This window comes from Panthera onca, chromosome F1 (assembly GCF_046562875.1).
Source record: "Panthera onca isolate mPanOnc1 chromosome F1, mPanOnc1 haplotype 2, whole genome shotgun sequence".
NCBI classification, from domain to species: domain Eukaryota; kingdom Metazoa; phylum Chordata; class Mammalia; order Carnivora; family Felidae; genus Panthera; species Panthera onca.
This window is the reverse complement of record NC_138355.1, coordinates 29944908-29972658: the sequence shown is the minus strand read 5'-3', so window position 1 is coordinate 29972658 and position 27751 is coordinate 29944908. Positions and strand designations below refer to the sequence as shown.

The 27751-nt window shown below is 54.0% G+C and overlaps 1 protein-coding gene across 2 annotated transcripts in view; it reads left to right on the top strand.

The window, feature by feature from the left end:
* The window catches only part of KIAA1614 (KIAA1614 ortholog), a 42204-nt gene that overhangs the window by 1776 nt on the left and 12677 nt on the right, over positions 1 to 27751 (top strand). Inside the window, exons 2-7 of one of the 2 annotated variants that reach the window (XM_060643791.3) lie at positions 272 to 1215; positions 1929 to 1992; positions 11949 to 12092; positions 19878 to 21427; positions 23056 to 23212; positions 24757 to 25015. In XM_060643791.3, coding sequence (XP_060499774.2) covers positions 272 to 1215; positions 1929 to 1992; positions 11949 to 12092; positions 19878 to 21427; positions 23056 to 23212; positions 24757 to 25015 — 3118 coding nt within the window. Of the gene's footprint in view, positions 1 to 271; positions 1216 to 1928; positions 1993 to 11948; positions 12093 to 19877; positions 21428 to 23034; positions 23213 to 24756; positions 25016 to 27751 lie in introns of both variants that reach the window. The other variant, XM_060643792.3, reaches the window with a different exon arrangement.

Here is a 27751-nt window from a genome sequence, read left to right as displayed (position 1 = left end):
TCCGGTCCACAGTTGGCTGTTGTTTGAAGCTTCATTGTGCTCCATCTGTAAAATGGGGGTAGAAAAACTAGAACGCTCCTCAGACTTGGAAGAAAAAACTCAATAGTAACTTGTTTGTCCCATCCAATGATTTATACTTTTCAAAGCTCTGTCCCCACGTTTTTCTCATCTGGACAGGGCTCAAAACCAAGGCACTCTGGGGACCCGGGAGGGTGTTGGAGCTACTAGCCATATGCTGGGTTTCAGGAGCTTTGTCTGTTTTCTTTTCCAGAGGGACCAAAACAGGGAGCGGAACAGCCAGCTCCACGGAGATGACCTCAGGTGTGGAGAGAAGCGGCCCTGAGCCACGGCTGGATAATGGACACCTCCCAGGACCCTGGTCCTGCTCTCTGGAAGACAGAACACCCAACCTGATGGTCCCCCAGCACCCCGGTGCACTGGGTATACACCGCCAAGGTCCCTCTGTGCTGGAGTCCAAGGTGAGGGCCTTGAAGGAAAAGATGACAGCAGGCAAACAGGGGGTGAGCCCCTGCCTCACTTCTCAGGAGAGGCCATCTAAGAAATCCAAATGCAGGCGGGTCAGGGTGGGTGGAGCTGGGACTCTGTCAGAGGGGTCTTCCTTGCTGGATGCTGAGGTGGTCCTCCCTGCTCAGAACCTGACTGATGCACAGATGGACAGTGTTGTCAACAAGAGTGAACCTGCCAGGAAGGAGGTTCCCAGACCGCCCAGGCCGCCTTCTCCTGGGCTTGAGTGCTGGAACGGGAAGAGCCCATGGCCTCCAGAAGCAGTGTGCGCATTGCCGGACAATGAGAGGAGCCTGATGCCAGGGCCTGGCTCTTTGCCAGAGAGCCCTATCCACAGAGTCACTCTGGGCCGGCCTGGGGGCCCTGGTCCTTGTAACAAAATCACCCACGTGCCCCACCTGAGAAAAGGAAGGTCATATGCCCTTCAGGATGGTCTAGTTACAGGTGGAGACCTGGACAGCTTGTCTCTGACCTCCGAGGAAGACTTTGTCCCCAGGCCAGCCCTGTTCGGGGGGCTCTGGCGAGCTGGAGACCTGGGGGCTCTGGGCACTGGGGGCAGTGCCTTGTCCCTGTCTGACCGGGTGGAGAGGAACCGCCTTCTGCTGCAGGAGATGCTCAGTGTTAGGGGGCAAGGCCCCACCAAGGTGGAAATCTCAGCCTGGACTCCATCCCGGGACAGAGGTATACCAGGTGAGGCTCACTCTGTAGGTCTGGGTGGTGGGGGCAGAAGGAGGGAGTCCAGGAGGGGACAAGGGGGAAGAGGGCACCTGCGGAGGGGTGGGGCGGGAAGGGGAGAAGAACACAGCTGCCTGTCACCTAATTCATCAAGAAGTCCTTTTATTCTGGCTCTGACATAGATTCTCTACCTGTCTGCTGAAGACCCCATGACCTCCAGACCAACTGGAGGCCACCCTCTGCTTGGCATGGAGGCTACCATGATTTCTTCCCTTTCGTTCTCTCTTGTGGTCCTTCTGGAGTGGGATTTTGCACCTCCCTCCGCTGACTTGCCCTCAGCTCCCAGGGGACCTCTTTGCCTCCTGGGGGAAACCCTACCCACAAACAGGTCAGGTGTTCTATTAGGTGGGCTGTACTCGGGCAGCGGGATGTGAAGTGTTCAGGTCCGAGAGCGCCTTCTTTCACGTCCTTCCTCCCACCCCAAAGTCCACTCCTCACCCCACGCCTGACAGGACCCACACGGTCCCCTGGGCCCATGGCAGTGCCTGCCAGCTGTCACCGTGACAGGCCGTGCCTCCACTTCTTAGGCTGAGACACAGAGTAGAGTTGAATTTATCTGGGGAGCAAACTGCTTGTGAAGAAGACTGTCTTCTCCATGTTCATTGAGTGGCCCCTGAGAGCCCAGTTTCTGGCACTGCCCTGATCTCTGCTTCTGTTCTGCCTCCTAGAACGACCACCCGGGGACGTGGACTGGGACTCAGGCATCTCCCTGCAGGACTCAGACCAGAACAGGTAAGAGCCCAGGGTGTGCACCTCCTCTCCTGGCCTCCTTGCTGTGGTCCCCTCACTTACCCAGCACCGGGAGAGTGGGAGACCTCGAGAAAGCAAGAGGCAGGCAGATCCCACACCAGCAGACCAGTGCACAGTGGGCCGCTGGGGATCCTCCTATGTGAGACCCCATAGAATGTGCCAGTCACCCCCAGCGCCCACTGGTGCCTGGCTGCCGCTTGAGCAAAACTGCAGGGTGCAGGGCACAGTGCCATGAGTCTGCCTCCCTGGGGGTCACATCCCCTGTTCTGGGCTCTGTCTCTTTATCTTTAAAGTGGCCCAAATAGTATCTGTCTGGTTGACTTCCCAGGACTGTCGTGAGGCTAAAATGAGAGAAGAGTTTTGAAAATCCTTAGGGAGGGTACACAAATGCAGAGCTTTCACCCCACGGTCCCTTTCCCATCCGGGGGGGTGCTGGCTCCTGTAAAGGATTTCACCTCCTCCAGTCTCTCCTGTGACATCCCACAGACTTTGCTCCAGCCCCTCCACCAGTGTCTCGGGGACCTGGCACACCAGGGTGGTTGGAGCAGTGGGGCCACTTTCTGACATGAGTAGTGTCCTGACCCGGCAGGACGTGCGCTCGGTTGGGGTGAGCGGCTCTCTCCGGCACCCACTCAGAGGTTGGCCTTGGCCTCAGTCTTTGCCGAGCTCCTGGCTCCGGAACGCCAGGCGCCGGAGAGGCTCCATTTCTCCGGCTGTGCAGTGACGTCACTTGTTGAGGGTCTCATGGTTTCTGTGGAGGTCAGAGATCGGAATTGTTACTTCTTCATCACCAGGCCATTCCATGCATAAATTCCACTTCATCTGACCTGCCCTCCAGAAAACGTGGAGGGGCCCCCCTTGGCCCTGCTTTTACAAATTGAGGACTCCCCAGATTCAGGCGACCCAGCTCCTGCTTGGCTACTGGCCTTTGCAGTGGCCTTGGCCAAGGGCCTGGTGGACAGGGGGCTGTCTGGCTCCTTCGTCCCTCACTATCTATGACTTGGAATCATAGTTGACTCCGCTCTGCTAGGGTTCTCTTCTTCCGCCTCCACGGCCACTGTCTTCTGCCTCTCATCAGGTCTCCCTGTAGCCCGGCCACGGCATGGAGGGTTGTGACCGCAGAAAGGACTGTGGTCCTCAGCGACACCCTGTCCTCCTCCCTCTCCCTCCTACTTCCTCGGAGAGCCCGCAGAGAAGGCAGCTGAGGCAGGCAAAGATGGTGTGTCCTCTTCCTGTGGCTGCTTCTGCCCCCCACCCCTCACACCCTTTCTTCCGGGGCTGGGAGAGAGGCCCAGCTGCAAGGTGCTGCCACTGGGGGCTTTGTCCGGACCTCTCTCTTGAAGGGAGAAGCCAAAGCTCCCAACTTGCATGTTGGATAATAAGTGATGAAAATACCTGTTTTAAAGGAGGAGAACCTTGGGGCGCCTGGGTGGCGCAGTCGGTTAAGCGTCCGACTTCAGCCAGGTCACGATCTCGCGGTCCGTGAGTTCGAGCCCCGCGTCAGGCTCTGGGCTGATGGCTCGGAGCCTGGAGCCTGTTTCCGATTCTGTGTCTCCCTCTCTCTCTGCCCCTCCCCCATTCATGCTCTGTCTCTCTCTGTCCCAAAAATAAAATAAAAAAAAAAACGTTGAAAAAAAAGGAAAAAAAAATAAAGGAGGAGAACCTCAACCATAGCAAAGGAAGGTATTCTCCCCCCAGCACCGTGAGGAGATGGCATTTGTGTATGATCCTCAGGATGGCGATTTCTAGACTGTGGTTTAAACTGCCAGGACACCTGCAGCATTTTAGGGTTCAGGTCGAGTGTATGTGTGCAGGTGCAGGATACATGGATGTGTGCATATATGTGTACTGTGTGATATGTAGGTATCTGCTGGGCGGGTATGGGTGTGTGGAGAGAAGTTGTGTGAGTGAGCTTTCAGACTGTGCCCAGCATATATCTGGGCATAGAGTTGGCATGGGGAAAACTCCATCCTCTGGTTTGTTTGGAAGGTCAGAGTGCCCCACTGACCTCTATTGGCAATCTACAGTCAGGCCCCTGCTGAGTAGACCCCCACGCTGAAGGGCCAGGGAACGTGTCTAGTTCAAGGATGAGAGAAAGGTCGGCCATGTGTTGAGGCCCCCTCGGACAGGGCTCCTCATTTGATTCTATTACTGAGTCTCATGGCAGATATGAAGGTGGTCCCTAAGACACGGCAGGCTCCATCTGTCCCCTGATGGGGGTGGATTTACTGATGCCATTTCTGTATAGCTAACCTCCCCAAGAGACTTCCGAAGTAAGGCATACTACTTTCTGCTCTGCAGTCCAGGAGCACCACATGGGACCGGTGTCCTGGGGATTTTGCGTCTGTACTGAGAGGCTTAGGGCCCTGGGCAGTGGGGTGTTCTGAAGCTATGGCCGGGCATCAAGATGGCCATCCTTAAGGGGTCAGGACGTGCTCGGGCAGTGAGTCCTCTCCTCTGAGGGTTGGAGGGATAAATGGTCCTGCTTCACACTCAGGTTAGCATCAGTGCTGTTCAGTATTGCATCAAGTAACCATTTGATGGAATTAACCCAAAGTGTATTTAATTATAAAATACACATTAATCCAATGTGTATTTGATTATAATTGTCTACAATTGTTACTGCTTTGCAAGGTGATAAGACAAGAAGCTCACGAAATGATGGTTACTGCAGAGCCTAAGACAGTCGTCACTGTATGATGGTCGGGGGTGGGGGTGTGTGGCCAGCCTGTTGAGGGGGGTGGTCACGGGGAGAGTTGGCCTTGGAGGTGAGGTACCTGTGATGCCGCGGGAACGTCAGAAGTGTGCTGGGACCCTGCATGCTGAGGGCCAAATGCTGACCTCCATCCCCTGACCCCAGTGTTGCCCCCTCTACTGAGGGGCAAGAGAAGGTCCTGTCCTAGAGAGCTGGAACATGCCAGTGGCCAGTCCTTCCCTCCAGAGGACCATGCGAGGGAGGAGGACAAGGTGTTGTTGAGGACCACAGCTCTTGTTGTGTGCCAGGGCCTGTGCTAAGTGCTCACCACATTCTCACTTTATCCTCATAACTAGCTATATGGATTGTTCCTGTTTCGCTCACAAAGAGGCCCCTCTGGGGAGAGATTAAATGACTTGCCCAGGGTCATACAGCTATGAAGTATGGGAATGCAGAGCTGCTTGGTGCCAAAACCTGCGCTCTAACCCTCTTCCCACACTGCCACAGCTGTCCTCTCTGCGCCCTGCAGGCCACTCCTTGAGTGGGGGTCTTCTGCCTCCTCCAGCGCTGGCCAGGTGTTCTCAGGGATAGGCAAAGAAGGGGAGGTGACGGGCTCCACAGGCCATTCTTGTTTCTTCCAAGCCACTGTTGAGATGATTTGGGAAGTGGGAATTTGGGGAGAGGAGGGGGGCAGTAAGCACTTCAGAGAGGGCAAACGGGGGCCAGTGCTGTCAGCCACCTGTTCATGGGCCAACTGGGAACTGGGCTCGTCAGAGACAGGAGTGGGGAGGACAGTGAAGCGTGTGTTCTGCCCAGGCCTGGCCCTGCCCTCTTCCATTCTTCGCAGCCCGCGAGCATCCCATTCCCACAACGTAAAATAGCCAGGACCAGCTCAGCCTTTTCCCTATCTTGAGGCTCGGAGAGAGCAGATCAGGATTACAGATTGCCTTAGGATCTCAAGTGAAGCGTGGGATCCCAGCGTGTGCAAAACCTGTGTGAAGCCAGAGGTGCCAGGGTGCCAGGGCGCCCTCTTGAGGCTGCTCCGGCTCAAATCAGGACCTTCCGTGTGCGCGATCAGTGCCCCAGGTCCTCAAGTGTGTCTGCAGGGCTTTAATTACCACTCTGCTGGGAGGGGGAAATGGAGAGGAGAGGGTCTCTGGGGCTGTGTTTTATTTGTGCTCTGACAATGAAGGAAACTCAGAGGATTCCCTAGGCTGTTGATTCCCACTCCCCACCCCAACCCCATCCCTGTGGTAGAATAGTGCCCACTTCAGAAGCTGAGGCTCAGGGGAAGCCCAGTCTCCAGTTCCCACGCCTCTTCATGAAAAGAGAGGGCAGAGTGCCAGCCTGCAGCAGCTCACACTCTGGTGGGTCCCAGTGTTCAGGCCCCTGTTGGGATTGCTAGAGGTCAAAACTCCCCGCCCAAAGCAGTTTGTGAGACTCCAGTTTAAAGTGAGGCAGGCAGGGAGCCCCGGAGAATTTCAGAGGCCTTGCCTGTGGCTCTAGTGGTCAGACCCACGGCTGCGAGAATATTGCCAGCTTTTTAGAAGTTAATGTATTCACTAGCACTTTTGGAGAGTCTCCTGTGAACCGACCCCCGTGTATAGTTTCAGAGGGAATTGCCCATTGTTGTGCTCACTGCCTTCTCTGCCTGCCTCAGCTTTGGCCATAGATGTTGCTGGTGGGTCTCCTCCTGGTGCTCCTTGGGGGCAAATACTGTGCTGGTCTTATCTCCGGGACCCGGTACCGGCCAAGTAGCTGCACAGAACAGGCTTCTTGGCAGAAGCACATATGCATGAGTGTAGGTGGGCTTGATAGGATCTGGATGGAAACAGGAGAGGACACTCCCGGTGGGTAGGACCTACAGGAATGCATGGGAGAAGGGTGAGGTGGAATGCATGGGTACTATCGGGATACAGGGTGGGGAAGCTGGCTCTCCATAAATGGAGAGCTTTGGAATTTAGACTTTAAGTAGGGCAGTAAAAAACGAGAGACGTTAACCATCTTCCTCCTGCCACACCCACTCCCTCTGTGGTAAGACCACAGCGTCTTCTGACAGTGCGGGACCGTTGCTGTCCCCTGTGGCCTGGTGCCCATGCTACAGAGCTGGTGAGAGAGTTTGAGATCACTCTGGCTTACCGGTCCAGTTCTGGATCTTCTGGGCCCCTAGGATTAGGAGGTACGTGAAGAGTCCTGGGGGTGAGCATGGGAGAAGAGCCACTCTTGCACATCCCCAGGATGCTCAGGGCTATAGGTGTACCTGAGGACACCCCAGAGCAAGGGGTTAATGAAAGCTGGCAGAGCCAGCCTGTCCTGCATATCCCCAGCCACCCACCATCCTGCCTACCCAGATATACAGACACGGGGGCACCTGGGTGGCTCAGTTGGTTAAGTGCCTGACTTTGGCTCAAGTCATGATCTCGTGGTTTGTGGGTTCGAGCCCTATGTTGGGCTCCGTGCTGACAGCTCAGAGCTTGAAGCCTGCTTTGGATTCTGCGTCTCCCTCTGCTCCTCTCCCATTCATACTTTGTCGGTCTGTCTGTCTCTTTCAATATTAAATAAAGATTAAAAAAATTAAAAAATAAAAGATATACAGACACGAAGGAAAACTGGACGAAAGCCCCCTTAACAATCTCAAGCCTACCAAGAATAAAACTAAAAAGAAAAATTAAACCACCCACCAGTGTTTTCAAATGCTTACTGTGCTCCCGCTCACCTAGTGCTCTTAAGTCCTGGGTGGAGAAGGAAGGACACTAACACTGAAACCCTAATGCACAGCGAGTGCCACCTGGAGCTTTCTGCCAGGCCATTACCTCACATACACGCCACACATTCTCATTATGGTCCCAATCTTTGTGAAAACAGAGGCTGTAGAAAATTACTTTACCCTAGACCGTCTGTGGGGGGTGGTCTGAAATTCAACAAGAGGAAACCCTCCTTCCTGGCCTCCAGAGTTGAGCCGGCCACTCTTCCCACTATGTGGGGGTGTTTCGGACACCTGCCTCCGCACACTGAGGCCAGGCGGTGCTGACCAGAAGGGCAGCCCCATAGGGAGTTTGTTAGCCTTCTTCAAGAAGCCAGCCACTCTACTATCCCCGGATAAGAAGTTGGCATCTTAAGAAAGCTCTGGGAGCCTCCACCCAGATCCTTTCAAAGGTGTTAAGCGAGGCAGGTGTATCCTACAGCAGCCATTCTGAAGGAGCCCGCTCCTCTTCCCTGTTGAGAAGAGAATAAGCACCTGTTTATTATCTGTCAGCAGCTTCCCTCTGCTACCAGTCTCCTCTGGCTCCCATTCTATGGAAGGTGCCTCTTCTGTGAAGCCCTGTCAGAGGCTGTCTGGAGCAAAACCACCAAGGCTTCTCTAGCCTCAAGATGGCTTCCCTTCCAAACATACCTTCCCCTTGCAGACCATGACAAGGTGAGCTCTTCGGCAGGGATTCCAGTTCATGTTTAGGGATTCCATCCTTTGTGCATAAGGGGGCGAGAGTAACTTAAAATAATACTACTAATAATCACAGCAGTGGTAATAGTGATTGCTGGCCTTGGTTGACTCTTACCCAGTGCCCAACTCTCTGATAAGCTCTTTTAAGGAACTCAGGCTCACTTATCAGCTGAGCCCTTAGTTAGCAGTTGAGGAAACTGAGGCTTAACCCCAAAGTAACCTGCCAGGGTGACATGGCTCGTGAGGGGACAGCCCAGAATGAGAACCTGGTTAGGCTGCCCCAGAACCATGCTTTAACCAGCACTGTGGCTGCAGCCTGTCAGTGTCCTTCAGCCATGGGAAGAAGGTGGCTGTGATCGTGCACCCAGGGTACCATCCTGCCCTCATGGCACATGCAGCCAGGAATCAGTTTCAGGCCCATCTTTTCTCTTCCCCTCCCTTGGGAAACTACACGGTATAACAGCAGGAGAGCTCAATCCTTGGTCATCTAGAGGCTTTATGATATACAGAGGTGGAAAAAATGGTGGGGGAAAAGACTTATATATGTTCTATACGTTTCCCCTCTACCCCACTGCATCCTGGAATCTGGGAAATATCAGATCTCTTTAGAGTCCAAATTATTTCCCTAATTCATGTTCTTGAGATGAAAGCATTAGACCCGGACTTGCTGGAGCTTATTATTTTAATCCAAGATTATGATGGCTGCAGAAAGAGGCCAGTCTGTCCTGTTGACCGCCCCTTCCTCCTTGGCTAGGAGAGGAATGGCGTCTGTCCTGACTTGAGACCTCGACCTGTCTGGCCCTGAGGGGAGCTCAGGTTGGAGCTAAGCCTGTATCTCTCCACCAGGAAACTGGCTTAGATGAACAAGCCAGATGGGGGGGTGCATGCTGCCCGAGTCCTTGAAATCAGCTTGGGACACTGGTGGTTGGAGGGGCAGAGGGAAGGGCCAGAATCCTCATGTGGAACAAAGGTCGTCCCCCCAAATTAGTTCCTGGTAGGTGTTGCTGCTCCTTGGTGGCCAAACATCTGTGGTGTGGATCCCCCCAGGGAGAGGACCTCAAAATCCCTCCCCCAGCCTTGTGGTGCACCAGACTACCTGGGCAGACCCAGACTCACAGTTAGCAGGTGTGAGTCTACTCCCGTATCCAACTCCCGCTCTTTACAGATGGGGAGACTAAAGCCCAGGAGAGAAAAGCACTTAGCCACTTTATCCCCATGCCCTGCCTGCTGAACGAATGAGTCTCAGACTTGCAGGTTTTCCAGAGGGTAGCAACAGCTGTTATTCTGAGATGGAGTTGCTTTAATCTAGCCCTGCACTGTCTGCCCCAGCCCTTCCAGGAAATTTTTACAGTTGTGGGAGCTGAGATTGTGGGGTATAGTCCATGATGGGAAGGGGTTGGCTCGAGGGCTGTGTGCCCTTGGCAGAGGCCAGGGCCAGATTAGACTGGAAAGCCTCCCTCAGGTGGAAGAGTCTGAACCTGTGTGCCTGGCAGGGCCGGCGCCCCTTGGGTGGACCAGCAGGATGCAGTGATGGATGGGGGGGGGGGGGGGCAGTCTGGCTGGGAAAAGCTCCGCATCCCACAACACCGAGGCTGCCTGCCCCTGCCTCCTGGGAGAAGACCGCTCTCCCCTCCACAGGGCTGGTCAGGGCCAGGAGTTCCTACCCTGCTGACCTTGACTGCCATCTGTGAAGGTGGCTGCCACTCCCCTCCCTGCTCAGCTTGTTACTGCATGGATGCTTTTCTAATCAGTGGAGAAAGTAGCTTTGTCTGCCAGGAACCAAAGCAGGGCAGCTGATGGAAAAAAAAAAAAAAAAAAGAAAGAAAGAAAGAAAGAATTAACAGCTCCAAGTAGTAAAAAAGTAAAACAGCAAGGCTGGAAAATGGCTTAAAAACCTGGGGGCAAGGCCAATCCTGGCAGCATCTGGCCAGCTGCCTGGGGGCCCTCCTGCCTGCCCACCAGGTCTTGTGACAAATGCCCTCAGACAGCCGGGGAAGCACAGCTGTCACCGGAAGGCTCCAAGTGTGCGGGCAGACAGCCAGAGGCCCGCGGCTGCAGGGGCGTCTCTCGGGCTGGTAACCTCATTATCTCTGCTGTCGGAGCAGGAGCCCCAGGGAGCACAGCTGCTCGCAGCCGTGCGTCGGAGGAGCTGCCTGCTTGGGAAGCTGTGCACAGCAAGGCCTCTCCTGCCAAAGGAGGCTCCACAGGGCTGCAGGCCTGGAGATTCGCTTTCACGTCACTCCAGTAAACCCTCCTGGTTCCAGAACTGTGCCTGGGCCTGCCAGGGTTCATGGGCACAGATGGTGCCTTTATTCTGGCAGCTCTTTCCCCCTCTTGGGCCCCAAAGAAAGGTTAGGTGCAAATAATGAGCAAGAAAGAAAAGAAGAGAAGGCGAAGGGAAAGAAAAGAGAAACAGAAAGAGAAAGAAAGGACCTTAGACTGCCCAGAGCTTGTCCAAGGATGTCCCAAGGACGCCTCGGAATTATGCCATTTTCCACTCACATCTGTCCTCCGTTATCCAGGAAACTACTTGGTACCTTCCCCCTGTCAGGCCCCTTTCTCCGGGTGATATACGGGGTGGGTAAGACAAGGGATTTGGGGCGCTACAGTCTGAAATCTAGGTATGCCTGGCTAGGCCTCTACCTGCCTTTTGTGGACCCTCCCTGGTAAGGACAGCCCCTGCGTATATGACAGTGAGGACAGGGGAGGCCAAGTCACATGAAAGAGCATGTCTGACTCCAGCTGCAAACATTCTCAAGCCTGCCCTGGGATCCAAGGAGGAGAGGAGGAGGAGACAGAGGGTGTGGGAAGGATACTGGAAGCAGTGGGGCTGGCTATCGTCTGCTTTGCTCTCAATTGATGTTCGACCTTGAGCAACATGCCAAATGTTCCTCTCTGCTGCGGAACACCCTCATCTGTCAAGTGGAGAGCGCACCTGCCCTGGGCCAGCCTGGCTGGGGAGAGGGAGCTCTGTGGAGAGAAATGGCTTGTCAGCGGGAGGTTGTGGGGCTGCTGTTATTGCTGTAACCTGGCACTGGCTGTATGTCACTGTCTGCGAGACAGCTTTGAAAAAGGGCCACCATCATTTTCCGCAGCTCTGGACTGGCTGGGGAGGCCGCACATCTGGTAGGTGGGGAGGGCTGGGAGAAGACCCTTATTATTATGAAAATCGAGCCATTTGCTGACTTGGTGTGGGTCCAGCTTAATTTCTCTCAGCCCTGAGCCGATGCCTAACGGGTTTGGATTGGGACTGAGGCAAGCAAGCACCAGGATTTATAGAAATGTCATTCCCCCAAAAGGAGCAGAATGTGACAGGCTGAGGCCTGACTTCTTGAGTCTGCGGTGGGGGCTTGCATGGGTACGTGTGGGTGTAGAGAGAGGCAGAAGGAGAGAAGGAGGTGATGTGTGTAAAGACCATCTGGCTGGGCACAGGCCCAGTCCAACACGCCGGGCCCTTCCCCCATCCTCCCAGATAACTCCGGCTGCCTGCCCAGGGAAGGAACAATAGAATAATCTGGAGATTCCCCTACCCTTCTTAGATCCTCCTGGGATTTCTGTCTCCACTTCCTGAGCGGATAATCTGTCCAAGGTGGGTTAGCTCCCCGGCCCTGTCCAGAGACACTCAGGGCCATTGCCCAGACCCCAGGCCGGTGCCCTCTGTGTGGGGACTGGACAAGGAAGGCTGCACATGCAGGGCTTTTTCTGGCACTGCCATGCTCAGTGCTGTTAAAGCTCTTCTAATCCGTGTTATTTTCTTCTAATCCCTCCCCCGCCTGCTCTGGCCTGTGTGCCACCCTGTAGGACCTTTGGTCCCAAGCCGGAGTCCGTGCTGAGCCCCAGGCATGAGGAAGCCAAGCATCTGCTGCAGCGTGCCCGCATGAAGGCCAGGACCCGGCCCCTCCGTGCCAGCCATGATATCGTGCCCGCCGTTGCCCAGGGCAGCCGGTGAGTGGGGCCCTGGCCAGGCTGGCCTAGGAGGGCTGTGGCAGGGAGAAGAGGTAGGATCCAGCCAACGTACTGCTGCTCACTGCTCCCTCTGTGTGTGTGTTTCCCATGTTAGGCGCTTGAGTTAATTCATTTAGTCGGTCAACACACCTTGACTGAGGGCCTACAGTGTCAAATATAGAGGATTCGAAGGTGAATGACACATAATCTGAGCTCCCTGGGGGACAGATATCACGGTCTCCAGGAAGAAAGACTGGCAAACAGGTCAATACAGTTGTGGTGTAGGAGAGGATAGACGTGAATGCGGGGCAGGAAACCCGTACCTCCACCTGGGAAGGACAGCAGAGGCTCTAGAGGATGTGGCTTCTAAGTTGGGGCTTGGAGGAGATGTATACCTTCCCTGGGCGGATGATGGAGGCCGGGGTGAGCATCCCAGGGCAGACACCATGAGCAGAAACACCGTGCTCATGGGACTGGAGGGAGTGGCTTGAAGGCCAGAAAGCTCAGTGCAGGCCGGTCACGGAGGCCTCCAGGCTTGCTGAAGATTTGGATGTCTCCAGTAATAGCTAGAAGCCACTACAGGATTTCAAGCAGGTAGATAGCATCATCACATTTGCATCTCAGTATAGCTGTCCTGGCTGCAGGGATGTGTTGGATCTGGGGGCCTGGGGCGGTAAGGAGACTGCATGGTGGTCCTGGTGAGATGTGATAGGGAGGGCAGGGTGTGGAGGTAAGGAATTGCCAAGAGCCAGAAGGATGCAGGTTTACTGAGGCAGCAGCAAAGTGGTTAAGATTCTGGAACCAGACCCCTGGGTTTGAATTTGGGCTCTGCCACTTGCTGGCTGTGTGCCTTTGGGGAAGTCTCTGTGCCTCAGTTTTGTCATCTGCAAAATGGGAATTGTAATGGTGCCAGTCTTACAGGGTTGTTGTGAGGATTATATTGAGTCAGTACGTGTAAGGTGTTCAGAACTGTGCCTGGGGCATAGCGAGTACTATGTGAGTGTTACCTCTTACCAGTAATCATTTAGTTAACCGGGTATAGGAAATGTGAGAAGGCATCCAAGGGGAAGCCCAGGGTTCTGACTGGGTGTCTGGAGGTTTGGTGGGGCATTAGCCAAAGAATGAAGTTCAAGGTCACGCTTTAGAGGAGGTTGCCCTCCAAATGGAGGAAATGTTCATCAGGCATTTGGATACAAGATCTGTAGAGGAGGAAAAGAGTTCAGAATGGCAGAGTTGGGCATTACCCTGCTTTCACGATGCTAGAGCCATGGGTGAGGGCAAGTTCACTGGGGGTGAAGAGGCAGGCAGAGAACAAGTTGAAGGACATTCAGACCAGCCCTTAACATATGTGGCTGTTCCTGGAGTGACATCCCATCCCCATCCCCACCTGCCATTCCATGTGCCATGCCCCTCCTGGAACCCCCTGCACGTGGAATGCACACCCCAGGGCCGGTACACCTGGTGGACCCGACACGGGGCTGCCAGCCCATGTCAAATTGTGCCTGCCCCAAGCAGGGCACCTGTGCTTTTGTCACGATGATGGGCATGCTGGGTGTGCTGGTTTCCATCACTGTGTGATACTGGAGGGACAGAGGATTCTCAGTGGAACTGGGCCATATGCTCTTTGATGGGGAACACTGAGCCTGTGCATTGAAGGCCGTGGACTGTCGTGGCACCATTGAGATGACTCCAGCATAAGCAGAGGGCTGAGGCCTGCCTCTGAGTTCAGTGTCATTATGACCCCCCTATGAGAGGGGCTCAGGAGATCCTAAATCTGGGCAAGCTGTGCCAAAAAGACTATCCTTTTCTTTCCACATTTTTGCCTTGTCTCACTCTGGCTGGAGGAGACTAGTTAGGAATGGGCATGGCTTCTCTGAAGCATCCTAACTATTCTTCTCTTCATATATATGGAGCTCAGAGCCTTAGACTTTCACAGAGCCCTCTGTTCCACCTTCTGTAGGTTACTTAGGTTGGGCTGGGTAGTCTCAAAATTGGCAGGACTATTTGCAAAACAGATGTGACTGTGTAAATGTGCTCTTGGACACTTCCTCTTCCCCAGATTAGGCGAGCAGCTCATCACAACCCCAATCGCCAACCTTAAAGTATGTTCCCTTTTGTCAGGCTGTCCCCTGGCCATAGAAATGCTATAGAAATGCAAGGTGACCCACTTTAGCAGCTGCCGTGTCCAGAAAAGAATTACTTTGACTTGGCAGCCCTGGTGAATCCTCAGAGGGTGCAGCTGAAAAATCAACGCCAGATGGCTTGCTGCAGATGCTTCTAAAGGTTATGCTTGTCAAATCACCCTGGAGAGCCATGCTGAGTTAACATGGTGATGCCACACAGGCCCCAGGCCCGAGTCAGATGCAGGAGCACCCCCGCACCCTCCCCGCCCCTCAGCCCAGGGGCATCACTCCTTCCAAAGAGCAGCTTGGTAAAAGACGGATGGAAGAGTAGGGGCGGGCAGAGCAGTCTCCAGAAGGCCTTCTTTATCCTCGTCCAGGCTGGAGGTGGCCGGGGCAAGCATGGACAGACAGGCTTTTCCAGGAGGTGAAGACATATCAGTAGCTTCATTTTCTGGAAGCAAATCAGCGTAGAAATTGAGCAGCTCCCGGAAACACAGTCTCTTGTTATTTTGGGGACAGGCACACCTAGGTTGGAATTCCTAACACCAGGAGGGCACAACACGTCAGCAAGATGCAGGGCCTGGGAAGGTGACCCACAAGGGCTGTCATCCTGTGTCAGCAGCAGCCGTGTTAAGACAGTAGAGCTTGTGTAGGTTGCGTTGATTGTGTGGTTGGCACAGCGTTGCTGTAGGAAGTGGGCCTCCAGAAAGGGGCCTTCCCACAGAGGCCATATCAACTCCAGGTACTGGGCCAGACGGTCCTCTCCGAGAGGGGTGATGGTTGAGGCAGCTTGAGGAGCTTCGCAAGTATGGTTTGCTACGGAAGGGTCTTTGCTGTGCAGTTGTCTCCAAAGCCCTCAGCGTACCTATGTGGTGTGTTCCCAGCACTGCTGGCAGAGGCCTCTGGTTTCAGCAGTGGAGTTGAAAGTACCTTCTGTGATCAGACTCCCCTTCATTTCTCCTTTTAGAACAAAAAATGTTATTTCTACCTTTGGCATGAATTCCAGGATGACTCAATTCAGCATCTTGTATGGAAAAGTTAAGGTCACTGATGCGGCTGATGGCACCTGGACTCCCTTATTAGGTTAGAAATGTACTGCCTTTAAAGCTGGGCCTTCTTCTTCCTCCCCCAAAGTATAGCCCACACCCTGTCAGCATAGCAGGGCAGTGCCATCTGGGGCCTACAGAGGGGTTGCCGTGTGCCGGCCAGTGTACCGAGTCTCCTGGTGAGCCTCTCCCTGCATTGGGTGGGCCTGGCCACCAGGGTATCCTGCCTCTGTGTGTGTGTGTGTGTGTGTGTGTGTGTGTGTGTGTGTGCGCGCGCGCGCGCACGCGCGTATACATGCCTCCAGATATCTGGGGGGGGGGGGGCGGATTCTGCTTAGTGGGTCGCCTCTTGTTTCTGGGGGAGGAGAGGTGATGCTGTTTCTCTGGCAGAGCCTCCTGTTCCTGGGCAAGAATGCCCTGGGGAGCTGACCCAGGAACCCCACATGCACGTGACCAGAGTGATTGTCCCACTGCACCTTCCTCAGATCCTGAGAGGCTGAAGACATACAGGTGCAGGTGGGATCCTCAGGGGCAAGAGCTTGGGGCTCCAGTGCCTCACCGTCAGCAACAGAAAACTGTCACCAGCACAGGGATCAGGGGGACCACCCTAGCCATATTGAGACAAGCAGGGAGACCCTGAACCATCCTCACCAGGGGTGATCCTAGTGAAGAACTTCACATCTCTGCTGTGAACCCCTCTCTGAATGTAGACCCACATTATGACTTTGGGGGGTCCTAGGCACTCTTGCCTTCTCTGCCTTCCTCCATAAAAATAGAGTTAAAAATTCTAGTTTCTGACCATGCTGGTTTAAAAGGTATTATATGTTTTCTTGGACTTAAGAGTTTGTTTTCTTCTGACTTGAAGACAAATGACTTTCATGGGTCCCTGGAAGTGTCCCGGCCCATAGACACTGTGGCTGCTGTGCCTAATGGATAAATTGGCCCAGCCTGAATGTGAGTTCCAGAAAACAGGATGATGGACAACTCTGCAGAATTCCTCAAAGCAGCCCTTTTAAGCACAGGCTCTGCTCCAGTCTCAAAGCAGGAAGATCAGTTGCTTAGTTCTTCAAAAAAAAGAAATTCCTCCTGGAGCAGTGCTTATTGAGAGAAAACACTGGAGTCAGGAGTATTGGCAGATGTGCAGGCCCCCATCACCCACGGCCTCCTAGGGCAGGGTAAACATTTAGTGAACGCGTAGCCGCAGCCTCCAGGGAGGATTCCAGGGAGTGGCACTTTCAGCTGCATGATTTAGGAAGTGCTCACTCCTCCTTAGTGTGCACTGGGGGTGGGGACACAGTGCTATGGCATGGTGGAACCTTGGCTCTAGCTTTATCCTGCCAGCTCAGCATTCACAGTTAGGTGACCACCAGCCCTGCCCCTCTGCAATCAGAGGCCTGGGGTCCAAGGTTTGAGCCTCTTGTCTGTCTGACATGGCACAGGTGAGGGAGTGCCTTAAGCTCCCAGCCATAGCTGGCTCCCATGGAGCTTTGCAGAGAATCAGTCTTGGACAATTTAACTCTAACCTCTCAGACCACCCGTTGATTCCAAAGTGTATACATTTTTTATACATCGTATTCCACTCCCTCAGCAATCCAGACCATTCTAATCCGTCTGGATTGTGAGGCTAGTCAGTGGCTTTGTCAAGGCACAGAGGGAGGGGATGGTTAGGAATGGGCAGTGACACCCCCAGGGCGCAGGTCATGTTCACCTGAGCCAGACAGGCAATGCCATTGATCCATACACAAAGTACAGCTGAGAAGGGACACACTGTCTGGTCCAGTAAATGCTGCGAATAGGTTTAGATGTCAGCCGGTTCAATGGCTACTCTTCCCACTGGCTAGCATGTTTTAATAGTAATTGTTAAGCATGTATGTTTTCTTCCTGCTGTTATCTGAACTGCTTTTCTTTTAATTGCGTACCATATTTGTCCTTCTGTTGGGTAGCTATAAACTTGGTGAGGGAGGAACTCGTATTAAGACAGCCTTTTTGAAAGCACTGACACCCTTCTTCCAGAATCACTGAAGCATCTCGTTAGGGGAAGGATTAGTAAATCCACTAATTGTCGACATACATTTCATTATAATCAGTTGTTGGGAGTCTAGGCAAGCTTGAGCAAACAGTGCTATGTACATACAGTGTGCTATTGGAGGAGAGTTCACTTCTCTGGGGAGAGGGAGGGGAGAGGAGGAGGAAGGCAAGGATAGGAAAGGCTTCGTAGACACTTTGAGGACTAAAAACAGCAACATAACACATGAAGTATGCCAGCATAGGTAGTTGTGTATACACAACGGGTATACTTCTGGGTACTTGGAAAGAAATAGCAAGTCCCTAAAACCCAGGCTCCTCCCCAGATAAAACTTGACTACCAGCATGGTCAGTGTCTAGTTCTATTTTGCGGCTCCTTCTGAAGAAGAAAAAATATCCACAGCTTGCCTTTTCAGCTGCTCAGGTGCCGGTCAGCCTAGAAACTGGTCTTGTGTGGCCTCTCCTTTATAGGAATGAGGAGGGACCATGTGGTCATGGCAGTGCCTTCCAGCACTAACATCTTGTGAGTCTGTCATAACAAATGAGTGGTACAGGTGTTCATGGGAAGGAGATAATATCATGGTGTATTAGTCAGGTTTCTTCAGAAAAAACCATCAGAGAAAGAGCCAACAGACTGTGTGTGTGTGTGTGTGTGTGTGTGTGTGTGTGTGTATTTCTCCATATATATATGGGGAGAGAGAGAGAGAGATTTATTTTAAGGAATTGACTCATGTGATCATGGAGGCATGGTAAGTCCAAAATCTGCAGGGTAGGCTGGCAGGCTTCAGACTCAGGGAAGATAGCAACTCAAATCTAAAGGCAGTCTACTGGCAGAATTCTTTCTTGCTCAGGGAAGATCAGTGTTTGTGCTGTTAAGGGCTTCAACTGATTGGATGAGGTCAACCACGTCGTGGAGGGTAATCAGCTTTATTCAAAATCCACCAATTTAAATGTTAATCTTATTCAAAAATGTCTTCAGAAAAACATCCAGAATAATGTCTGACAAAGTCCCTGGGCATTGTGGTACCAATGAAGTTGACACATAAAATTAACCAGCACACGTGGTGTCTATACAACAGGTAACATTTAACAAATAGGATTCAAATGCAGGCAGGTCAAGAAAAAGAGTCTGCAGGATCTGATGCAAGAGTGCTGCATGAGGTGCACGAGGCAGGAGTCTGGTGACCATACAAGTGGCCGGGTGGCAGGACAGAGCTGGTGAGGAAAACAGTGAGGAATGTGGAGAGCCTCTGTTTTTACCATAAAGACCTTGAACTTGATCCTGTGCCCCCTTGGGGGATGGTGTGATGAAGCTGTGCTTTGGGAAGACTGACAGGAGGCAGTGGGGGCTGGATACGAGGCAGGGGTCCAGTGCGAGTGATAAACGATAAATGAGAGAAAAGGTGTGAGTCCCAAACACTTAGCAGTAGATTGGTGCGACGTCACTGTAGGGAAACAGAAGGGAAAGAAGAGCCCTACTTAGGTGGCCTTTGATAGGAAATGCGGGGAGACTCAGGTTACCTGGCTCCAGGGGGCCCCCAGGGTGAGATTTAGGCAGGTGTTTTCCAGAGTGGACAGGACTTGACGGCCAGCACAGTGTTTTCCCAGAGCAAAGGTTGGTGACAGAATGCAGAGGTTCTTCCTAGCACAGTACTTGTCCTCATAGCTTTTCTCCAGCATGGAAGGGGCGGGGGCGGGGGCGGGGGGTGGGTACAGAAGGTGGGCACTGAAACAGACAAGACAGAGAGTCCAAGGAGAAACATGGGTGTCATTGTCTAAATTCTGTCTAACCAAGATGATTAGGAACCCAGAGTGGACACTTTTGGGAGCAAGAATGCTTAGAAAGCCTGACATCGGGTCCCACACAGTCTGTGTAGAGACTTATAATTCACTCTTCCCATTAAATCTTTAAAAAAAATTTTTTTTTAATGTTTATTTATTTTTCAGACAGAGAGAGACAGAGCATGAACAGGGGAGGGTCAGAGAGAGGGCGACACAGAATCCAAAGCAGGCTCCAGGCTCTGAGCTGTCAGCACAGAGCCCTATGCGGGGCTCGAACTCACAGACCGTGAGATCATGACCTGAGCCGAAGTCGGACGCTTAACAGACTGAGACACCCAGGCGCCCATTCCCATTAAATCTTTATAGCCAAGTACAACATTGGGAGAATTCATCACTACCAGATGCCTATGAACGCCAGGCTCACTTCCTCTTGAGTGGAGTGTGTGTATGCAGGCACGTGCACACACACACACACACACACACACACACACACACACACACACCATGAGGATTTTGCTATCATCCTTCCGTATATCCCGTGTTCAATGTAATGTTTTATTTTGGCTCAGGCTGAGCCAGGCAACAGAAGGAAAGCCAAAAGTAAAGAAGCTCCTGTTGATTTTGTTTAGCGCCATGTCTCAGCTTCAAGATGGGCTTGGAAGCTACTCTGGTTTACTGCCTGACTCCCCAGGAACGTGGTGTGGGGTAACTGGAGTCATACTACCACGGAGCACCTTGGAAGCTCTGTACCCCGTGGTGCCGTCCTCCCCATCTTCTGTCACCTGTCTGCTCCTGTTTCCCCCCCGCAGAGACGGCCGGAGAAGCCCAGCCCTGGACCCGAGGATGACCTTCGCCTGCAGAGACAACCTCCAGAACGGGAACACGAGTGACTCCTCCAGCGGGGAGTCCACCAGCGGGCAGTGGCCGAAGCGGGGCACCTCCCCGTCCCGCGTCCGCTTTGAGGACGAGTCCGCCCGCGACGCGGAGTCCCGCTACCTGGAGCGGCTGCAGCAGCGCCAGGACCAGGCGCGGAGCTGCGCGCTGCAGGCGCCGGCGGGCCAGGGCCACCTGCGCTCCAAGCCCGACCTCGCTCACTACGTCAACAGGGGCTGCGCGCGCAGGGCCGCCGGCGAAGGGGCGCTCTGCAGGCTGGTGGGCCTACTGGACCGGAAGGCCGTCCCGGACGGCGAGAGGAAGTGCCGAGCCTGCGGCAGCCGCATCGACGACCGACGGCCCACCCAGGCGAAGGCGAGCCCGGACCCGAGGTCCCTCCAGGAACGCGACCGTGGGGCGCAGGGGGTGCTGGCGGAGCCCCTTAGCTCTTGGGGCCCGAGCCCCCCCTCCAGGCTCCTCCCTGCCAAGCAGGGGCTCCACACGGAATGGATCCGGGAAACGCACATCGGAGACTCGGTGCGGCCCGAGGAGGTGGACTCCGCCCTGGACAGCACGGACACCTCCGACAGCTGCAGGACCGACAGCGAGGAGGCTGGGACCTCGCAGCCAAGCAGGGCCCGCGGCCCGGCCCGAGGCAGTGGCCCGCGTCTGCGGGGCGCCAGGCCTCGGGGAGGCCCCAGGTGGTTCCGGAAGGCTGAATCTCAGCTGCCCAGCAGCCCTCAGACCCCTCACTACTCGCCTGGGGTTGATCACGTGGAGGTTGCAGATGAGGTGAAAGAAGGCAGAGGACACCCTGAGGGGACTCTGTTTGCCAGAGAAGATGCTTTCCCTAAGCCTCCTGTCCTGGAATCTAAAAGGGCGTCCCTGGGATCCCAGTGGCAGCCTGAAGCCGGGCTGGGAAATCACTGGGTTCCCCCGGTGGATTCCAGGGCTCTGTGCAGGACAGCCTGTGCCCCGGCATCTTCCATGAAGCTGGGGTCCTCAGCGCCAGCCAGACAAGCCCAGGATATAGAAAATCATGAGTCCCTGGAGACTGTCTCTGCTTCCTCCCTGCGACAGAGCCATGCAGAGCCTTCTGCCCTGCACCAGGCCCAGCAGCTAACCTCTTTCTTCTCCCCTGGAGGCTGGGTGCCAACCCCTCCACCTTCAAGGAAAACCACCTCACCTGTGTCTCACAGGAAGGCAGCCCTGCCTGGGTCCAGCAGGCTGGGTGAGCAGGGAGAGCCTGTGGACACCCCTCTGCCTCCTTCAAGAAGTGCAGTTCCCAGGACCTGTGAGCTCTCACCCACGCAGACCCAGCCCTACAGCCCCCAAGTCAGTCACCCACTGCTGGCCCTGTCCACCAACAGCTGCAACAAGAGCATGCCTCTGGGGCTGCAGGGGCCCTGGGGAGGAGCCATGGGTGAGGGCAAGATGGACAAGGGCTCTTGCAGCCAGGAGCCGCCTCTGGAAAAACGCAGCGATGGTAAGCAGAGACCCCAGGCCAAGCACTCTGAGTCATCCTTTACCTTTCATCTTAATAGATGACATAGCTGTGCACCCTCCCAGCAGCTCTTCAGAGCAGCAGCAGGTGTTCTGGAAGCTATGGGGTCTGTGGACTGGCTGCAAGACTCAACATCAGCCTGGAGGCAGATTAGCCAACTCTTGGTGGGGGGAGGCAGAAGGCAGGGAGCAGGAAGAGGCAATAGCTCCAGATTTACTATTTGCTTAGAGCAGTAAATGCCTAATAATCACATGGTTGAGGCCCTTTCCTTCAATATCTTCATTTCATTCATTCATTCATTCATTCATTCATTCATTCATTCCTGAGCACCTATTACATGCCAGGCACCATACCAGGCACTGTAGGGAATGCATAAGTGAATTAATTCAGCAGGAGTCCTGCCCTTGAGACTTTCTGTGGCCGGACAGACGTGCTGTCTGGAGGATACAGTGACTAGTGGGCAGAGCCCTTCCAGACCCCAACTAGCCCCCCTGGGCAGGCTCGTGGTTTCAGCAGGCAGGGCTGCAGAAGTGTGTCGGGCATCAGTAGCCTTAGGCTCTGATCCCTGATGCTGTGATGTGAGGTGAGCGACTTGGCCATTCACTCCTAGGCAGAGATAGCAGGTCTGCGCCTCTCCTTAATGTGTCCATGACTTGATGTGTCCCTGGGGCTGGGACGGCTTGGGAGGGAGCCAGGGCTTGGAAACACAGTGGAGGAGGAGAGGGCAGAGAGCTGACAGATTGTGCTGACCTTACTGAGGATGTGGATGCCAAGCACCGCCACCCCCAGGTGTGTTGGCCCCCCCCCCTCGCTGTGCGAGGGGACATAGACGTTTTCCCTCACCCTCCCTTGCTCATATGAACCTGAAGAAAGCAGGCACTACCTTGAGCTGCCTTCTGCCCTGTTCTAAGGTGTCTAGTCTCCTTCCATGGGGTGGGCTCTGGGCCAGCTGCTGACCACCTCTAACCACTCCTGAGGAGCTTCTATTCCACCAGCTGCTGGCCTTTCTGGGCAGCCTAGCCATTACCTCCTCAGACTCCGCTTGTCATTAGCCAGGAGGTCCTGGACACGCCACATAAGCCCTCTGTGCTCCAGGCTTCTCTGTGACCTGGGGTAATAATAGAACCTATCTTCTAGGAACCCATGAAATAGTCTCTGCAGAGGGTTTCATTCATTGCCTGGCACATCAGAAATGCTCCAGAAATGGCACTTGTCACTAAAACTATTAGACGTCACATCCGGCAAGACTGTGGTTTTCATCCCAGGAATGCAAACTTTCCCTGTTCCCAACTGTCTTGATGCGTTTTCCCGTGTCTCCTGATACAGGAGGGACACGACTTACCACAAACAGCTCCATCGCTGCACAGACATTTCTGAATCATCTGTGTGCCAGGCGCTGTGCCGCGGGTGATGGGTCCCGGCAGTAAACAAGACCCCTCATGCCCGGCCTGCTTTGTGGGTGCCTGACCACTGCCTCCACTGCTCTCCTGGGGCCCCCAACTCTCTCCAGCTTCCTCTGGCTCTCCTGCCTCTGTTGTTGGGCATGTCCCCTCCCCTGACCATGACCTGTGGGGGTGGCTCTATGACAGGGAGGGCTGCGGCTGTTGCAGGAGGACTCCAGGGCTTTCTCGGCTCAGCAGCTGTTGGCATTGTCAGCTCCGTGGGCATCACCCTCTCCCTGGCCTCAGAGGAGTCACAGTCCAGCCAGGAACCAGAGGGAGGCCTGCAGAGGACAGAGTTGGGTTCCAGAGGGCATGTGTCAACCCGGTGAGTAATGGGAGCAAGAGCCCTGGCTGCAGGAGGTGGGGGAGCGGGGGCACTGGGTGGGAAAAGAGACCCCCTCCCCCCCCCCACCGCCGGCATGACTAACCTCACTGCTCCCAAATCCTTAGAGGGTTCCTCAACGTATTCTGGCCATGGCACCGTAACACTTCTCTCCCAGCCATTTTTCAGTCTGAGGTACTTGCTTATTCATTCACCAGGCCTCACACTCCAGGTACTGTGCCGGGCACAGCTGAGCAGACAGTCCCAACCCTCAGGGTGCTCCCAGGATGAGGCTGTTTGAGAGGGCTTGTTTCTGACTTGGACGCGGAGGAAACAGGCCGGCATCCACCTTTCCGTTCTGTCCTTTAGTGCAGAGGGTCTGAGTCCTGGCCCTGGGGCCCCGGAGCCTCGGTGAGGCAGTGCTCTGGCCAGGCCCTTCTTTTCTGCACTACACGCCATTCCTGGCACCCCCGAGAGCCACCTCTCCCTCGCCAGCGCTGTGTGCTCCCCAGAACTGCAGACCCCTACCTCCGGTTTCCCGGGACGTCTCCACGAGGGTGCCTGAGAGACCCTGACGCAACCGCTTCCCAGGTCCTCTTCCCAGCAGACACGCGATCCACGCGGTGATCCCATCCACGTGCCGTCATCTTGGCCACTCCCTCTTCCTTCCCTACCTCCCTGACCCACTGGCATGTCGCCTCCAGCTCCTGCGTCCTCCTTTGTCACCTTCCTCCTGGGTCTGAGCTGCATTACTTCCTTCTGACAACTGTCTGCTCTCTGCCTTCACTCTTGCCTCCACACTTCCATCTGCACGCAGCAGTCAAAAGTTTGAGTATCTTTTTAAAACTGCAGTGAAATAATGTCATTTCTCCTGCTTACAACCCCCAATGATTTTTTTTTCTCCCACTTGGGATAGAATCCCAGCCCCTTTCCTTGGCTTAAGTGCTCAAGGTACTCTGGCACACCTGCCTTACCTCATCCGGTCCCTCTTTCCCCCTTGTTCGCTGTGTCCCAGTGCTGGTGGCCTGGCCCTGTTGTGTTCTGGAACTCTGAGAGCCTCTTCCTGCCCCAGGGCTATGGCATCGCTGTGGCCTCGACCCAGGATTTCTCACCTCCAGCCTCGGCAGGATGGCTCCTTATCATTCAGCTTCCGGCTTAAACACCATCTTCTCAGAAAGACCTTCCCTGGCCACCCTGTCACTCTCTGCTCGACATTTCTCAACAGTCGCTGTGGTTTTTCTCCTTTGTTCACTAGTCTGTTGTCTGTAAGCTCCTGAGAATAAGGGCCTTGTCTGTTTACCACAAGCCCCAGTGCCTAGAAGGCACAGAGGCTCTGAGGGTCTTGTCTGAGCTCTCTTCCCTAAAAGCCACCCTAGCAGAGCATCCTACACACGCCCTCTCAGCCTCTCTTTCTGCAGCCGCTATCTCGGCCTCCACCAGGCCTGGGTGCTGGCCCAGCCGGGGCCCACGGGGCCCTGAGGTGCTGTCTGCCCTGGCCTCTGCCCCTGCCCTCCGCTGTCCTCTTCATGTCCACCCTTGCATTTCAGAGCATCACCGGGGGTCAGTGCAGGACCCGGCCCGCCCTCCGCTACCCCTTCCGACAGGAGCAAGAAAAGCAGCAGCAGCTTGGCCTCTACCCTGGGGCTGAAAAAGCTCTTCTTGGCCCTGGGCCAGGGCACAAGGCCCAAGCTGGGCAAGGCCCGCAGCTACAGCGTCGAGCAGCTGCGGACCCCTGCGCCTGGCCCGGCGTCACACACCAGCACCCCCAAAGTGAAGAGAGCCCCATCGTTACAGTCCCTGCATCTGGTGAGTCTGAAGGGCCCCAGCCAAAAGGTGGGCGACACCAGCTGCCCATGGAATGGAAGGTGACAGGAGGAATGAAGTGCAGAGGAGGCCACCTCAGGGAGCCCAGGTGGAGAAAGGGAGGCTACTGGGCTCCCCACAGTTGATCCATGAGACCTGGCTTCCCCTGGACACCATGGGGTGGGCAGCATCCCACGGTTCTGTTCTTCCAGCCAGCTGCCCCAGCACGGGCTCATCCTAACCTCCTCCTCCTCCTCCTCCTCCTCCCCCCCTTCTCTCCCTCAACTCTGCCCCCTCTGCCAAGACCTAGAGCCTACTGCCCGATCATTTCGGAACCTTCTCCATGGTCACAGTGACTCTGTTAGTCTAGCACAAATCACTCCACACCCAGACCAACACAACAGCCTCCTGACTGACATCCCTGCCACGTCTGTCCCCACCTGGTTCCATAGGGGTCCTTCTGATGGGCACATCTGGTCATGCTGCCCCCTTGCTGATCATCCGCCTTTGGCCCCTTACCACCCACAGGATAAAGTGCAGATCACCTGACATGGCTGAAGGGCTTCTGTGATCTGCCTTCATCTCTCCTCAGTTGCCTTCTAACACCTGACCCGTTATCTTTGACCTTGCAGTTCTGTAATCAGGACATACACTCTCTGACTTTGAACCTTCACTTGAAATGTTTCCCTCACCTTCTCTCCCTGCTAACGTCTGCTCATCCATCAACACTTCAGGAATTGCCTCCTCCATGAAGCCACTTCCAATCCTTTCTTGGGCTGAACTAAGGGGCCTCTGCTCTGTGTTCCCATCTCATCCTGTGCTTCCCTCCTTTAGGGAACTTGCCACATAGTATTTTAATTGATTTTTGTCTGTCTCCCCTCACTGGGGTGTGAATTCTTTGAGGGAACACCACTTGATCTTTCTCTTCCTAGGACAGGTTCCCCCGCTGTCCGAAAGTAGAGCATTTTCTGTGAAAACTTCCATAAGCCGAAATGGCATACATGGAAGAAGCAATTACCATTAAGTTATATGGAGAATTTTTGAGTACCCCCTGACCCAAAAAATAACCTCTTTCAGGCTTTTCTGATACCCTAGGACACATCTTGCTAATGGATACACAAAATAAATCGAGATGAAGCACAGATGCTCACAGACACTGTTCAAAGCTATTGTGGCTTGATGCTAAGATGCTGAGTGGAGTCCCTGGGGAAGGAGCTTGGTGGGGCCGCTTTGGGTGCACTGCCCCATAATGGCTTACTGCAAAACAAATGCTGAATGCTATTTTTGCTTTTCACCTCTTTTTGTAAAAGTGAAAATCCTCCGGATTTCTTTTGGTTAGTCAAAACAGGTACTAATGTAGGTCTTTCATAAAAGCAAACTTTCAAAAAGTGGGGGATGCTCCTGTGCTGAGTACAATGGCTAATATATAAATATATGTAAGACACAGTGAATGAACAGGTGAGTCAGTGAGTGTATGAATGAATGCAGGGCGGCTAGCCAAAGGTCTCTCTCCATGTGCTAGCAGATAAACCAACGGCAAATCAACAATGGTGTGCTAACTCCCAACTAAGTTTCTGAAAACCCTGCTCTGTTCCAGGTGTTTCCAGGTATTCTGTTTGTTCTTTTGTTCCCTGCCCCTGTCCTTTTTGCAGAGCAACGGCAGGTGATTGTGGTTTGGGGCAATGGAGACTTCCATTTTTCAGGCTGCATTGGGGAAGAGAATGCAGGCTGAGTGAAAATGCCATCAGTTTGTCTTGTACTAGGAGCCGTACCTAGTATGCGGTCGGTGCTCACTACGTATTTGCTGGATGAATCAATGGAAGGCTAAGAAACAGAAGCAAAGTGATAGTAAGCTGGGCAGAAAAGTCTAGAGTTGACGCCGTGCTCCAGGAATTCACTTTCCTCATGAAGTTAGATTTGTCCCTTGTGTGTCTGAGCCATGGCGTCTGGATGTATCACCATCAGAACTTCGGTCTCTGTAAACCCTCGAGGGAAATGACCGTGCCATCGGTGTGGCAGTGAGGTTATCAGCAATGTAAGCTGTGTGGGCAAAGATAGAAAGGAAGCTGGCCAACAAAGGGTGGGAACAAGTGCAGGGCGGACTGAGCATCACAGAGAACTGTTCAAGGAAGATAAAACAAGTCTCTGTCTCACTCAGAAATATTTGTGATGCATCTCAGGGGTAACTACCTCCTTTAGACTGTCTTTTACTTCCTTAGACTCTGGAGCTGCCAAATGTGGACAGGTGCTGGCTGGATCTGGTGTTCATGTTCATGCCCACCTCCTGGGTGGGCAGTGGCTCCGTTCTGACACCCAACCACACTGATGGCTTCCACGACACCACCCCACCCCCCCACCCCACAGCCATGGCTTTTTGACATTTAACCTTGCATCATCTGGAGTGCTGTCCTCTGTCTTCTCCTTGGGGAACTCCTCGTCTTTCAGGTCTGAGTTAAGCAGGACTTCTCCCAGGAAGCCTTCCTTAATGCTAATATAAGGCTAGGGCCCCCTCTAAACCTCTTGATAACATCACTTACTGCTTGAGAGTGTGGGTTCCAAATGTGATAAATAATATGCATTGTATTTGTTTAAAAGTCTGCTACTCCCTGCCCACGTCTCCACCACCCCCACCCCCACAGTAGCCTCCTCATTGGGTCAGTTTCTAGAACGCAGATCTAATCTTACAACCTTCTGATTAACATCACTCATTGGCTCCTTAGCAGGCCATATAAGGTCCTT